Below are 16,179 nucleotides of genomic sequence, written 5' to 3' on the forward strand. Positions count from 1 at the left end.
TCATTCATTAGCCTGAGGAAGGGGATATCTCGAAAGCTTTCTGCAACATCATGTATTTTTGTTAGCCATTAAAAGGTATCATATCTACAAGATTACAGTAAACCCTTGAGTAGCATTGCTCTGAAGTAAAGCTGTTTTCAACTAAAGTCGATGTGTCAGGGCAGCGGCGGTCCCTCAAATAAAGTTGCATTCTTCAGATAAGGGCGCCAACCACTCCATGACCCCGGGCACCGCTGCTTCTCCTGCATCAGCGCGCACCTACTCCTCCCCCTCCCCTCTCCACAGTACACAGTGCCGGCTGAACGTTGCTGTGTCTGCCTGCCTAGTGACACAGTACAGCAGCTGAATCCCCAAAGTGCTGGCTGAACGCTGCCTGCCTCCTGAATCCACACTGTACTGCAAAATGTAAGTACTGTACAGATGAGTACAGTACAGTAAAGAAACGCTTGCAAATAAATACTGCAGTCCTATGTCAAAGCACAGATAACACAGTGATAATCTTTTTATTATAAAAGTAAAAAACATTACAGGGCGTAATAACAAAAATAGCAAAATAACAGAAAAATTTGTCAAATACAATCGCAAGAAGCATATATACACACACATTTACAAAACAGAAATATTTGCAAAAATAACAGAAATTAACAGAAATATTTGCAAGAAATAATAGCCAAACATATTCATATTTACAAAATTTTACAAAAAACTGTACAGGAGTGAAAATTTACCGGTCTGGCCGCATCCCCAATCTCACACGTCCCATTTACACTACAAAATTGACATAAGAAAACATATCACAACAAAAACTAGACAACCTATTCCATAATCCCGTGGTGCTGCATATTCCAACCTACTAAACAGAGAAAAAAAACACACATTCGTAAAACAAGAATATATATAAATGTTGTTTGTTTTTTTTAATTTTTTTAATTTTATTTTATTTTTTTTAAATTTTTCTTTTAATTTTTTTTACATTTTTTTTTAAATTTTTTTATTTATTTATTTATTTATTTTTTATTATTATTTATTCCCCCGCCCCCCCTCCCCTCTAAACTACACACACATTACCCTCTACCCATTCCCTGGTCCGCTGCAATACCTGCCAATCATGCTTATGAACACATATATATATATATATATATATATACACACACACACACATATACACACACATACATACCTATATATACATATACACATACATATTTTTTTTAATTAATTAATTTTTTTTTATTTTTTTTTTTTTGTAAATACACAGAACTAGAGATGAGCGAACGTGTTCTTAACGAGTACTTACGCACCCGGACACCGGCTTTTCCGAGGACTTCAGTGTTCGCGCGTAAAGATTCGGGGGGCGCCGGGGGGCGCCGGGGGGCGGGGAGAGGCACGGCGGCGCGGGCGGCAGCCGCGGGGAACAGGGGGGAGCTCTCTCTCTCTCCCTCTCCCCCCCACTCCCCGCCGCACCCCCCCGCGCTGCCACGGCGACCCCCGAACTTTTTTCGCCCGAGCACGGAATTCCTCGCAAAGTTCGGTGTTCGGGCAAAAAGGGGCGGGGCCGAACACGTTCGCTCATCTCTACACAGAACGTAATACTAACCCCCCACAAAAACTCATAATACCACCCATAAAGATACCACCCACGAAAACACATAATACCACCCATGAAACATGAAACCACCCACGAAAAAACAAACAAACATAATACCACCCACAAACCCATATAATGCATAATAATCCACAGCCTAAATATACAGAAAAATATATAAATAACAAAAATATAACCATTACCTCCAGCCCTGGTTCGGGTCCCGTAAGCCTTTTATTCAACTTTTAACTTAAAACAAAACAAAAAGCTAGGGTGAAAGAATCCAGCCCCCCACCGGGAAACAGTTCTCCAGGCTAGGGAACCCCAAAGCAAAAACCCCTCCAAAGGAAGGCTGCTCGAGGCCTACCCAACCTTTCAAACTCCAGAGAACGCACCTTCACCAGGTCACCGAGAATATTCCTACTTACCTCGTCCTCGAGGAGAATTTTATGCTGCGTCGATACTACACACCGTGCGCTCCACGTGTGATACCTAACCACTAGACTTACTAAAAATAAAGTGCAGCGGTCCCTGCCACCCAGATCTCGGAATGCTCCATAACACCACTCAGCGTAGGTAAGGTCAGCCAGCCGAGGCCAACCGATGGAAGCCCCTACCCTCTTGTATACCTCTATATTAAAGGGACAATGAAGCAGGAAGTGGTCCATGCTCTCCAGAGTGTTGCCACATGCCTCCCGGGGACAACCTCTGTCCTCGGTGTTCTTGTGCTTCAAGTTGTCCCCCACATATAGCTTACCATGGAAGCAGCGCCAGGTCAAGTCCCAATACTTTGAGGGGATTCTTACCGAATTTAAAAGAGACAAACCCACCCTCAAATCCCCACCTGGGCAGTCTCTGAGGGCCAATGGATTCTGAAAGTGGGTTGCCAAGACCCTCTGGTCCAGCACACGCCTGGCCAGCGTCCTGACTTCCCCCACGGTCAGCCCCCATTGGCGTAAAACCTTCAGAACCGGTGCAACGTAAGCCGGAAGATGTCCGTGCGGTGTACGAAAGTCCTTCACACGCCCTCCTGTCTCCCACTCCTGGAAGAACGGCCGAAACCATCCCTTACAGGAGGATACCCACGGAGGAGCCCTCTCTTTCCAGAGGTTTGCGATATTAGCTTTCAAAAAGGTATTCACGAGGAATACCACTGGGTTGACCATACCCAACCCGCCTAGTCTCCTCGTACGGTAAGTAACCTCCCTCTTGACTGGGTTCAACCTATTCCCCCATAACAGCTGGAAGAACAGGCTGTAGACCCGTGACCAAAGAGGTTCTGGCAAAATGCAGACACTTCCCAGGTACATTAACAAAGGGAGCAGGTAAGTCTTGATCAAGCAAACCCTTTCTCTCAGGGTCAAAGACCACCCTTTCCATTGATCCACCTTTTGAGCGGCATTCCTCAATCTGCCTTCCCAGTTTTTCTCGGGATATTTCCCTTGGTCGAAATCGATGCCTAAAATTTTAGCGGAATCTTGGGGTTCTGGGAGAGCGTCCGGAAAATCAAAAGCAGGATCTCCCCCTCCCAGCCAGAGACTCTCACACTTTTCCCAATTGATCTTTGACCCGGAGACCTCCAAGTAGCGGACAACTTCCGACATCACCCACCCCGCCTCCTCCTGAGAGGAGACAAAGATAGTAACGTCATCAGCATACGCCACTGTCCTCAAGGCCAGGTCCGGGACCCCCGGGTCCATCCTCACCCCCGCCAACGGTCCCCCATCTACCCTTCTGAGGAAGGGATCGACAGCGAATGCGTAAAGCAAGGGGCTCAGAGGGCATCCCTGACGAACTCCAGACCCGACTACAAAAGGACGGCCAACCCAACCGTTCACGAGCGGGAAACTCTCAGCCCCTGAATACAATGTTTTTAACCATTTTACGAACCCCACCGGCAGACCGTATCTCAAAAGGAGCGACTAAAGGTACTCGTGGTTTACTCGATCAAAAGCTTTAGCCTGATCCAGGGAAAGTAAAAACCCCTTCCAGAGACCCGCCTGCCCTGCTCCACAGCCTCCCGGACACTCAGCACGGCGCTAAACGTGCTTCGACTGGGAACAGAGCAGTGCTGAGCCCCAGAAAGGAGCTGGGGTGCAAATTTCACCAACCTACTGAACAGCACTTTTGCCAGAATCTTTCTGTCTGTATTGAGGAGCGCTATGGGACGCCAATTCTCAATACGGAGCGGATCTTTACCCTTTGACAGAATAATTAGGGCCGACTTCCTCATTGACTCCGGCAGAACGCCCAAGGATAGACATTCATTAAAAACCTCGGTCAAGAGGGGAACTAAAATTTCCTTAAAGGCTTTATAAAACTCAGATGTTAAGCCGTCTGGGCCTGGCGACTTTTTGGACCGGAGCCCATCAATCGCCAGTCCGACTTCATCTTCCGTAATTGCTTCTGTCAAAACGCCAAGAGAGGGGTCTACTCCTGGTTCGGGAACGGTTTCTGCCAGGAAAGTCGAGATTCCGTGCCGATTAAGTTCTTTCCCACCCATGTGAGTAGAAGGATCTGACGACCTCCAGTATCCCTGATCTGGACCTTTTCAGGGAGCCTGTACTGTCTAGCAGACCCGTAACCAATTTACAACTCACTGACATCTTACAGTTCTTGTAGGGGTCAGGCGAGCGGTACTTCCCAAAGTCCCTCTCAAGAACCAAAATGCGTGCCTATCATACTGACATCTCTTGAGCAAGGATTTCACTCTGGAGATCTCCTCGCGGCTACCTCCAGTCGAGACCAAACGCTCGAGTTTCCTCCTCAGGCTCTGATACATACGCTTTCTGTTCAGGCTTCTGAGGTTGGAGATCTGTCGGAAGAACCTTCTTACCCGATGTTTGAACATCTCCCACCACTCTGACTTACTGCTGCATAGGCCCAGTAGCGGTTCCTGGCTCTGAAGAAAATCCTCAAAGGACCGTCTTATTTCCGCTTCTTCCAGGAGTGACGAATTCAACTTCCATAAACCTTTGCCCATCCGAGGGGTCTCTGTGACATTCAGAGAAAAAAGAATCATACAGTGGTCGGAGAACTCCACCTCCACCACCGATAACGGTGAGGAGACGGCTTCCTCCTTTAAATAAAACCTATCTATCCTAGACCTGCAATAACTACCTCTGAACCAAGTGAATCCCGTGCGCCCTGGGGTGTGCCGAACGTGGACATCCACAAGGCGTGCCTCACTAACTACTCTATTTAACGCGACGCTATCATAGCCTAGCTGGTTATTGGAACCTCCTCTATCACAGAGCCTCGTGACATTATTAAAGTCTCCTCCAAAGACCACTTGCTGGCTTGTAAAAAGGAAAGGCTTAATTCTCATAAAGAGGTCTTTGCGCCCCTCCTTTGACTGGGGTCTATAGATGTTAATAAGACGCAACTCTTGACCTCCCATGAGAATATCCAAGATCAGGCACCTCCCCATTTCCAGCTCGATAACCCGTCTGCATTCTACCTGTGCGGTCTTAAAAAGGACCGCCACCCCAATATACGGCTTGGCCGCAAGAGACCAATAGGAGGCTCCGCACCTCCACTCACGCTTGGCTTTGTTCATGACCGACAAATCTATCAGCCTGGTCTCTTGCAAAAATAAAATGTCAGCTTCAACTCGGCTGAGAAAATCAAAGGCCGCAAACCTAGCCGCATCTGACTTAATGCTGGCAACATTAATGGATGCCAGCGTCAACAGGGCGAGTGCCGCCATCATTGGTGATCGAGCTGGATGGCTTTCCTCTTACTCTCCCCCTCCTCCCTGTCAGAAGAAGAGGTCTCTCCTTTATTTCTTTTTAATGAAATTGAGACATCCATATCACCACTCTCATCCTTGCCTTCACCTTCCGGCTTCAGGGTGGCCCCCTTCCCGGAAGAAACCGGGTCCCCCACAGAATGAGACCCAGCGTCCCCCGGGGTTCCTTCCTCAATTATCTCCGCCACCGCCTCCGGTACCTCACCCCCAGCCTCTCCCCCTGGCAGGGAAGAGGAGGTGTTATTGAGAGCTTGGTACCGGTTAGAGAGGTCGACCGTAAGGGAACTGATGGGGCCTTCCTTTGGTATCTGCACCAGAGTGAGTGGGACCGAGTCATCCCACTCTAGAGAGGAAGAACCCCTATTTTTCTTTCTTGTTCTTCCCTTACCCTTTTTTTTCTGCTTTTGCCATTTCTCGCTTTCCTCGTCCACACTTTCTTCACGGGAGGATCCGGCAGAACTGGCAGCCACCTCCTCTCTCTCCATCCTTCTGGTTTCCTCATCCACATCGCTATCCCTTGGGGCCTCAGCAGCTCGACTCCCCTCCTGCCCTGGCTGGCCAGGCACCCCGCCGAGACCCCGTAGCCCTTCCTCCTCCCTGCTTCGCCCCTGGAGCGACGGGCCCGCTGGCCCTCTGACTGGGCTCGGCCGATGTTGGCAAAGGATAAGGGACAACGACTGAATGGGTGCCCTAAAGCACCACACAGGTTACACCGAATGCTGCCACAGGAGGAGGACGGGTGGTCCCTGCCCCCACACAGCGCACACACCAGCACCTTACACTGTGCGCTGAAATGTGTGGGGTCCCCGCACCTGTGGCAGACCTTCGGCTGCCCCTGGTAGAAAACCAGAATCCTGTCCCTTCCCAGGAACGCAGAAGAAGGGATGTGGGTAACGGAATTACCTGCACGTTTCAACTTTACCATGAAAGTCCAGGCCCCTGACCAGATACCGTGTGCGTCCCTGTTTTTCTGGGGAGGATGGAGAATCTCCCCATACCTGCCCATCCAGGTCATGATGTCAACATAAGAGAGAGACTCGTTACTAGTCAGAACGGTCACTCTCTTAGTGTCATTCTGGCGGGTAATTGCTTGAACTGCAAAATCCCGCCACTCGGGCTCCGTCTGAGCCAGCTCGTATTTTGACCAGAAGAGCTTAAGCCCCTCTGGTCTCATGAAGCTAACATCAAACAGGGAGGTCCCAAAGGGGTGGATCAGGGCAAAGATGTCACTCACCCTGAATTCCGTCCCGAGGAGAAGCTCCACCACCCTAGTACGGTTAGGGCAGGCTTCACTGCCTTCCCATCGGAGACGAACCACGTTCCTTCTGGACCCCCCCTGCCCGGCTGTAGGAAGCGACCATGCCTCTTCTCCCTGCCTTTGCTCTCGGAAGGCCCCTGTGCCAAACCTATCTATCCAAAAGGATAGGTCGCGCTTTTCACCCTCTATAGTGACGGACCTCTCTCCCCTCTTTAAGGCGGATAGGAATAGCTCGTGTGACCTGGGGTCCCTGAAGCCGGGAGGTGAAGGTCCCCCACTTACCCCGGCGGCAACACTAGCGTAGCTTCTAGGAGCAGTCACCGCCGGGGCGGCAGCTGGACCAGGGCCCCCACTCCTCCCCAAACCACTAGACACTCCACCCTCACTTGTGACTTTTGTAAATTTACCTGTACTTCCCTCAGATACTCCTCCACCAGCAGACACTCCAACATTTAATCTTGTATTATTTAGATTCCCCACACCCCTGGACTCTCCCTCACGCACACCTCTCACCATGATGTTGCTCCCTTCATCCCTTTCACACACCTCCATGCCTTCCATACTCTCACGCTCATCATTCTCCCTATTCTTTGCGACCAGACCGGTAATGGCTTCTCTCTTGGCCGGAAGAGTAAGGGGCACCTGGCGGCCCGGAGGTTTCCCAGCCGCTCCCCCCTTGCCTGCAGGGGAGCAACCCAGGGTGGGTTTCTTAAATATAGTCCCCTCCGAGCCTCCAGACCCACCCCCCTTAGCACTGGGGGGAAAGGGACTTCCAGCCATGCATTCAGGACCTTTGGCTCCGCCTCCTGCCATCATATTTCGTGTAACCCCAGCAAAAGAATTCCGGCGTTTTGGGTCTCCACTTTTTTTAGGGTCCACCGCAGGGCCCTTATTGGGGCCACCCGACGCCGGATGGCCCCCCAAACTCCCAGGATGTTTGGGATCACCCGACGCCGGGCAATCCCCTTTATCCAGGCCCATCGCAGGACCTTTCTGGGGGCCACCCGACGCCGGATGACCCCCCACCTTCCGTGAACTTATGGGATCACCTGCTGGTGGGTGACCCCCCTTACTTAGGCCCACCGCAGGACCTTTCTGGGGGCCAGCCGACGCCAGATGACCCCCCATCTTTTCCTCCACCTTCCCTGAACTCTTGGGATCACCCGACGCCGGGAGACCCCCCTTACTTAGGCCCACCGCAGGGCCTTTCTGGGGGCCACCTGATGCCGGTGCACCCCCCACCTCCGCAACCCTATTTTGTCATTGTACCTGGATCATCCGACGCCGGATGACCCCCCACCTTCGCAGCCTTTTTTGACATTTTACCTGGATCATCCGACGCCGGATGACCCCCACTCTTAGGAATCTCACTGTCAGACACCAGCTTCTGCCCGTCACCCCTCCTTTTATTACGAACCGGGGGGGTGTTTGGATCAGGATGCCTAGTACTCTCCCCCTTCCTTTGCACTGAACCCACATTAGCAGAGTCCAGGCTGGGTCGGACCCGGGGGCTACCCATGCAGCTACCCCCCTCCCCTGGTTCAGAGGCTTGCCCAGGGAGGCTGACGTACCTGTACTCCACCTGGGTGATCTTTTTGCCACTTTTCTTCTTTTTAGCCTGGGGGGTCTCGCTCAGGAAGGTCATTGCCAAAATAGAGACCCTCCAGGCTTCCAGGGGATTCCAGATGACTTATGTACGCCATTAGTTGCCCCCCGGGCCGCTGTCCTCGCCCTCTTCCCCAGAGGAGTCTGAGCTTGAAATAATAGTAGCTTGCCCAGCTGGAAGGTCACTGCACAGGGACTGCTGACTATCCGCTGTCTGCAGTTCTCCAGCAGGGGCCTGCTCCATCTTGGACACTAGGCCCTTCATATCCTCACAGACCCCAGCCAGAGCCGGCTGAGACCCTTCAAACCGGTCTCCATTCACCAACTTCTCTGCGAAAGGACCTGCACCCCTTAAGATGTCCGCCCTCCTCTCAACCAGGGTGAGGATCTCGCTTTTCAATTCCTGGACGGCCTGGTTGTATTGGGCCCTCCTTGACCCACCTGAATTGTTGGCCAGGGACCTGGCTGCCTTTAACTCCTCCTGAAGCCTTCTGATGGTGCCACCGGCCTCACGGTACTCCTGGGTCCTTGAAGCGAGCCTGGCAGCAAAGACGGTTACATCCTCCCTAGGCCGCAGTGTCCCCCAGTGCTCGATGGTAGGACTGGGGTTTCCCCCTGGAGTACCTGGCCTGGCTCCAGGAGGGCCTTTGCTGGAAGTCCCAGCAGCCGAGGTCCCGGAGGGCCGCCGTCCCTCACCCTGGCTAGCCCGACGGCCACCTCGGGTGGTCTCCAGGAGGGGTGCAGGAGACACATCGCTGCGTCTCCTGCTAGATCTCCTCAGCCCCTCCTGGGTAGCCGGTTGTGAAGCATCCCCATCCTCCGCCGGCTGGCTCCGGAGAGTGGGCGTAGTGGTCCTCCCTCTAGCCATAGCCCAGGACCTCACTCCCTCCTGGGTAGGAGAGAGCAAAAAGTCCCAGGCCCTGGAGGAGAAGGAGAGAAGCTTGGAGCTGCTAGCACCTGCTCACAAGTGAACCACACCCTGCAACTGGAAGTGAAGGGGTGTGTCCCTGCAGTGCTATGTCAAACCACATATAACAGTGATACATACTGCTATAATGATGTCCCTGCAATGTTAATTTATTCTTTACAGCTATGTTGTATATTCATTCAGTATTGTTATTGTTTTTAGTATTAAAGACCAGAGTTGTTCTCTATTAAATGGGGTTTGGTGTGTTTTTTGGAACGTCTAGAACCAATGAATTGGATTTACATTAATTCCTATGGAAATAATGTCCTCAATAGAGACGAGCAAGCACGCTCAGATACAGCAGTTACTCGAGCGAGCATCGCTCTTCTCGAGTAACTGCTTACTGGTCCGAGTGTGCTCGGGGGTGGCGGGCGGCTGGGGGTAGCGGGGGGAGAGTGAGAGAGACCTCTCTCTCCCCCACCACTCATCCCCACCGCACCCCTGAGCACGCTCGGACCAGTAAGCAGTTACTCGTGAAGAGCGGTGCTCGCTCGGGTAACTGCTGTATCCGAGCATGCTCGCTCATCTCTAGTCCTCAACTAACATTGATTTCTACTAAAGTCCATTGTTTTTGGGCGGATTAATGACGTTATTGGAGGTTCTACTGTACTTGGTTTTTCTTACTGAGAACAATCACACTTTACTCTACTGGCTAAGATGGTACCAAACCTCTTTTTTGATATTACTATCTGTATTAGTATTCCCTTCTCCTGCTGACTGCCTGGCGTCTGCACTAGGCCTGTATGGATAAGTCCTTCTGCACTTAACCCATTTAGGACCAGGCACTGTAAATATATGGCTCCTGTTCCCTGGCTTTAAGCCCTGCCGTATGTAAAATTACGGCAGGGGTTAAAGCCTTCTGCTTTTGCAATCAATCAGAAGCAGGATGGGTTGTCAGCTATTAGTAACAGCTGATAACCTGGAGGCAGGAGGCAGTTTTAACCCTTTCTGCCTTCTTCTTCCCCGAGTGTACAGCGCTTAATGAGCGCTGTGTACTAAAAATGAAAGTGGTGTCACTCACAAGATCTCACCAGAAGCATAACTGCTCATGGAGTGGGTGGCACTGATAACTGGTAGCCCCAGCAATCTACTACTAAGGGTGGATTTGCCGGGTCCAGACAGCTCTGCAAGCTTCTGTGCAGGAGCACGGGAGCGAGGAAATACAGGGACGAGTGTTGGGTATCGTTTGCCTGACATATGTCCCGTGTAAAGGAACCTTTAGTCCAGCAGCCTACTAATTAGTCCAGACAACCACAAATCGACGCAGCAGTGCACTAATTATTCCAGCTGCCTACTAATTGACCCGGCAGCCCAGGTACTAGTGGCACAGGACTAGTCTGGAGGTGGAGCTAACATGACCGCCCAAAATAAGCAGAGGCAGTATTAACTCCACCTGAACAGAGTGTCCTGACCACACGCCTGCGTGGAGAACCGTTCTGGTGCTTCAGCCAGTGTCAGGTTAGTCTTAAAAAGGGGTGGAAAAACGTATTTGCATTGGCTGCAGTCAAAGTCGGAGGCACTACCGTGTTTCCCCGAAAATAAGACAGTGTCTTATATTAATTTTTATATGTATAGCTGCCTGGACACTATTTAAATTGACTTTTTTAATTAACTGTTAGCAGGGCTTACTTTTGGAGTGGGGCTTATATTTCAAGCATCCTCAAAAAGCCTGAAAAATCATTTTGCATCCTCGAAAATTCTGGAAAATCATGATATGTCTTATTTTCAGGGGATGTCTTATTTTCAGGGGAACAGGGTAGTAATGCATGACAGGTACTTAAACATGGGCCCACTCACTGGTTCAATGGCGAGTGTGCATCTTTGAAACCCAACAGCCATATCATGGTCCCTTCCAGGGGAATCTATCTTACATACCAAGTATATCCTCTATCCCCAAACACACTTACATATCTTCAGAGCTAGTCAACAGAAGAGCTTACTTTACTTTCCCAACACAGATGCATCAATAGGACAAGCAATAAGTACAGCCTAACTGCCTTCACCCCCTGATCTTCTCCTTACATACTTTCTTCATTTTTTTTCTATCCCCCCCCCCCCCCTACTTGGGCTGATTCTATTTTACCTCTGATGGGTTAAGCTATTAAAGGAATAGAACCTTAAATATTACTTACATTAATATGTTTTGACCTTTTCAAAATTGACACTCATTATGTTAAACAATGGCTAGCGAGGCCCACCGGGGAACTATCCGGTCAGGCAGATTGCCATTTTGGGCCTGCCAGTGAGAGTCAGTGACATCACTAACATCCTCCTTTTCAATCCAAAAACAATTCATCGTATTCCTCACCTGCTGCCGATGAGATCACAAACTTTCTGCATCGTATGGGAGAAATCCAATGCATCCGGCTGGTTCTGTCTCCACTTCTCCAGTTCTGCAGCATTATGTGCATTGGCATTCAACAGAGTGATGTCCTGGCAGGTGTCTGGCAGTACTAGGAGGTGGGCAATGCCTAGACCCGTAATTAACTCAATCACAGAGCCTCCACAAATTATTTCTAGAACAGAAGATGTCATATAGTTAGTGAGTGTATATATATATATACACCACATGGTTTACAATATACCTGCTATAGCTATGTACTAATGTGTACTCTATATTTCTAATGCAGCAGACTACTACATTGCCCAGCAAGCTTGCTGACTTTCCACTAAGTTTTTGCTTATTAATAACTAGCAATGTGAACAAGCAAAGCTGCAATATAAAAAACTGAGAGGGACCAAGCTGCAGTGTAAATCATAGAGGGGGGGACAAAGCTGCAGGGTAAAACATGTAGGGGGGACAAAGCTGCAGTGTAAATCATAGAGGGGAGAAGCTGCAGGGTAAACCATGTAGGGGGGGGACAAAGCTGCAGTGTAAATCATAGAATGGGGGAAGCTGCAGTGTAAAACATGTAGGGGGGACAAAGCTGCAGTGCAAAACATGGAGGGGGATAAAGCTGCTGCATGAATTACTGATGCAGCAGGAGATAGATTTCAGACTACCCAAACTGCTATGGACTATGCAGATAAAGGGGTTGTCCTGTTGAATGACATTTTTTTAAGTATGTTCAAATGTGTTAAAATAGTAAAAGCAGCAGTACTTACCTGTCCTCTGTCCTGGTGATACAGCGCTGCAGCTCTGTGACCCTTAAGCTCGTGGGTGTGGAACTGATACCACCTGACTGCTGCAGCCAATCAGAGACAAGTACCATTCTCCTGGCATCCCAAGCCTCTGATTGGTTGCACTGATCAGGTGGTATCTGTTCCACAACAAAGATCAGAAGGGCTGCAGGCAGGGGCGTACCTAAAGGCTCAGGGGCCCGGGTGCAAAAGTTCAGCTCGGGCCCCCCACCCCAGGCCTCAACCCCACACTCCCCCGTACCCATACCTATATCGTGCTGCATATATGATCTAGCCCCTTGGCGTAATCTTTCCAAACATGACGCATTTCCTGCACATGAAGTTTTGTTTGTAGCCCCGCAGGCCACTCTCACACACACCACTTTTTACCGCTATTAGCGCGGTGTTCCGGGCGCCGTACTAACCACGGTACAACACTCCCATTGATTTTAATGAGGTTACTCAAACGCGGTGTTTCTAACCCCGCGATTTTCAAGTGCTGTCTGTTTTATTTTTGCTTTTTTGTGGTTTTTAACGCACCTCCTCACAATGATGGGGTGCATTAAGAAGCACTGTCAAACGCTGTAACCTGTGTTCAAAAACGCTGAGCGAAATTCCAGTAAAAATGCCATGATTACAAGCTGCGTTTTCTGAACACGTGTAAAAGCGGCCTTAGGGTGTGTTCATGTTTTTGCTGTACTTTAGGACCACAATTAAGAAAAACACATAAAAAACCTGCATGCAGTATTTAAAGACCGCGTATGTCATTAAGGAGCTGCAGACACAATCAAAAACTGCATGTGGTTTGGATGCGTATTTAATTGTGTGTGAAGGGTGAAATTATATACAGTAAATACAGGGAGATGTATAACTTATACCAGAGATAGATAGATAGATAGATAGATAGATAGATGTTAGATAGATAGCTAGATAGATATGAGATAGATAGATAGATGTTAGATAGATAGATATGAGAGAGAGAGAGAGATAGATAGATAGATAGATAGATAGACAGATGTTAGATAGATAGCTAGATAGATATGAGATAGATAGATAGATAGATAGATAGATAGATCATAGATTGATTGTTAGATAGATAGATATGAGATAGATGGATAGATAGATATGAGATGGATAGATATGAGATAGAAGATAGATAGATAGATAGATAGATAGGATGTTACTGTAGATGAATAGCAACTTATAAAATGCACTGTAAGCAATCGTTTTCCCTGGCCTTTGTCCTCACTTTGGTGCATCATTTTGGATCCATGGTGGGTTTTTTTCACTTGCAGCATGCAAGTTTATTTTAGATATTTTCCCACAGTCTTCTCTATAAAAAAAAGAACGCACATGCATATAAATAAGCACCAGCTAAAAATGCTTGTAAAAAATACTTGAAATTCATAGTGTTTTTTACAAGCCTCAAAAAAGGCCAGCAAAATACTGTAGGAAGAAGCCTAAACTCTACTTTACCAAATATGCCAAGTAATCTCTCCGCAGGGTATAGATTGACCTCCTCTGCAAGTGGATCTGCATCCCTGGAGAGGAACGTCCTATAAAATGCTTCAGTGTGATCATGTTTGTCGTGGTAGTGAGCCTTCTCCATCTTCAGGAATACGGGATCAGGAGCGCACACTGAGAGTTATACTGCCAGACTCACCACACCCCCAACTAGTGTCAATAACTTAAGCTGGCACGTAATGTTTCTTTGCAGCGATCATGAGATAAGATGGTGATGCTTGATCTAGAAATATATTTGTCATCTAACAACTGTGATTTTAGGAAAAATATTAAAGGTGTCAGTCACTATGATATGACTGCTGAGTTCATTCACCATTGCAATCCCTATTAATATATGTAGTGGCTGTGGGGTGGATTCCATCATGCTACATAGGGGGATTCAGGTGCTCCCCTATAATATTAGTTCGGAAAAAGAGCCTTCTGTGTCCATGAAAGTCCTTGTTCCATCTCTGCTCTACATCATTCTGTGCTACTTATGTGCAGAGGTTGTGTCATGTAGAGCTTGTGTACAAATGACTTTGCTGCCATCTAGTGAACAGAATGTAGATTGCATGTATCAGAAGTACTGTACACACAGTTACTGCTTGTTTTGGGGGGAAATCGGGTGAATAAAATGTATTTAACTGTAAGGATCAGCGTAATGTCACATCTTCAGTAAATTTTGGATTAGTATAATCCCTGTTAATGGTCAGAGGTGATCAAAGTCTGGGAAAAGCTCATGTTGAGCCTTGTGTTGCCACCTTTCTCATCAAATAATACCGGCCAGGGTTAAAAAAAATGGTATGGTTTTGGGATGTGGCTTAACACAGAGTGTAATTTGACAGTTCTATCCTGTATATTAGCGCACAGTACCCCTGTACAGATGTCCTAAATATATATGCAATTTACATCTCAACAGATAAACTGTACAGTATCTGCTCTATATACACACTGCACAGCTTTTACTGGCATTGGCCTACCGTTTACATACTGTTCGGGTCTTTGATTTACCAGCCTGGTGGTAACCCTAGTTGGACATTTTTTTATTTGGATCTGGGAAGCAGAATTTATAATGGAAGTGATGATGGAGCTCATTGACTTAAAATAGTTGCCAGCATTGAATGAGATGAATAGCGATACATGTAATATTCTTCCTGTGAAATCTGCCATATTTTGCAACAGGGGCTCCATGCGGAGCCTCTAACAGATGTGTACAGAGCCTTACCTCTGCCATACTTACAGGCTAGGGACACCTTTTTTTGGGGGGGGGGGGGGGACTTTTTTCCCTTCAATGCATGTATTTTGGGCCGATAATCATTCTTACAGTAGGGTTTGATTAAAAATGTTGCACTGTTTGTCTTCTGCACTTATACATATCACTGTATATGTATGCAACAAAGGCTCATTCTCTTGATCATAAGTGCATTTACGTGCACATTTTGTTCAGCATTTTTTCATTATTGCCATTGGGTGTTTGCGTTCATTTTTCCTTCTTTTTACTCACGCATGCACTGCGTTTTTGCATGCTAAAAAAACGCAAGCATGCTTGTTACGATCATGTGGGCAAACTAAGCACGGGGGAATGGCATAGCCCTACCTAAGCGGGGACATTGCCCCAATAAGGGCAGCCCAGCGGTCTTCGGATCTCGGCCCTAGTTGATCCTAGGAGCCACGCCACAGAAGACATACACATGCTACATGACAGGGACTGAGCAACAGGACACACAGAACCAGAATACACACCATACAGCAGCCAAAATGTAACCACTAGCAACAGATGATAAGCTGAATATAAATACCAGGTATTAGTTGACATTATGTACAAGACGTGGAAGCTAGCAGCCCACTTCACGGCTCCTGGTTATACTGCTAGTCCCTACACAACCAGGAGTCCAGCAGAACTGGACACAGTTCACACAGCACGCTGCAACAGGACAGGACACAGATTGCAGGTCACACAGCAAGCTAACACAAACTGACAGAATATAAACAAACAAAGGGACATGAGCCAGCAAGACACAGATCACACAGCAAACTTGCAACAGACAAGGATTCATGACTGCTCACCATGAACACCAGAGACAGACTGACCAGGAGCTGGGTTTATATGTGAGCACAGACCCAGGAGATTGGCTAGCAGGAAGTACCACACCCAGCCAGCTCAATCAATTAACCTTAACCTCCTGTGGAGCTGTGCTGCTGACAAGGTCTGAACTACAGATCCCAGCAGCACACATAACAATGCTCCTATTGATTTAAATGGGCAGCTAAGTTTAATAAGGGCTAGTTCATATATATCACAGTATCTATATACAGTGATATGTACAAGCTGCAGAAGGCAGCGGGTGCAAAGCATTTAATTAATCCCTAAAACAAAAATGATTGTCATC

General features: G+C 48.2%; 1 protein-coding gene across 1 annotated transcript in view; it reads right to left on the minus strand.

The window, feature by feature from the left end:
- LOC136572058 (nicotinamide N-methyltransferase-like) overlaps positions 1–13,934 on the minus strand; it is a 37,295-nt gene extending 23,361 nt beyond the window's left edge. The window contains exons 1-2 of the mRNA XM_066572674.1: positions 13,763–13,934; positions 11,475–11,682 (exon numbers count right to left, since the gene is read on the minus strand). Coding sequence (XP_066428771.1) covers positions 11,475–11,682; positions 13,763–13,895 — 341 coding nt within the window. The 5' untranslated portion in view covers positions 13,896–13,934. The remainder of the gene's footprint in view (positions 1–11,474; positions 11,683–13,762) is intronic.
- Positions 13,935–16,179: the final 2,245 nt, after the last annotated feature.

Source organism: Eleutherodactylus coqui, chromosome 6 (assembly GCF_035609145.1).
Source record: "Eleutherodactylus coqui strain aEleCoq1 chromosome 6, aEleCoq1.hap1, whole genome shotgun sequence".
NCBI lineage: Eukaryota > Metazoa > Chordata > Amphibia > Anura > Eleutherodactylidae > Eleutherodactylus > Eleutherodactylus coqui.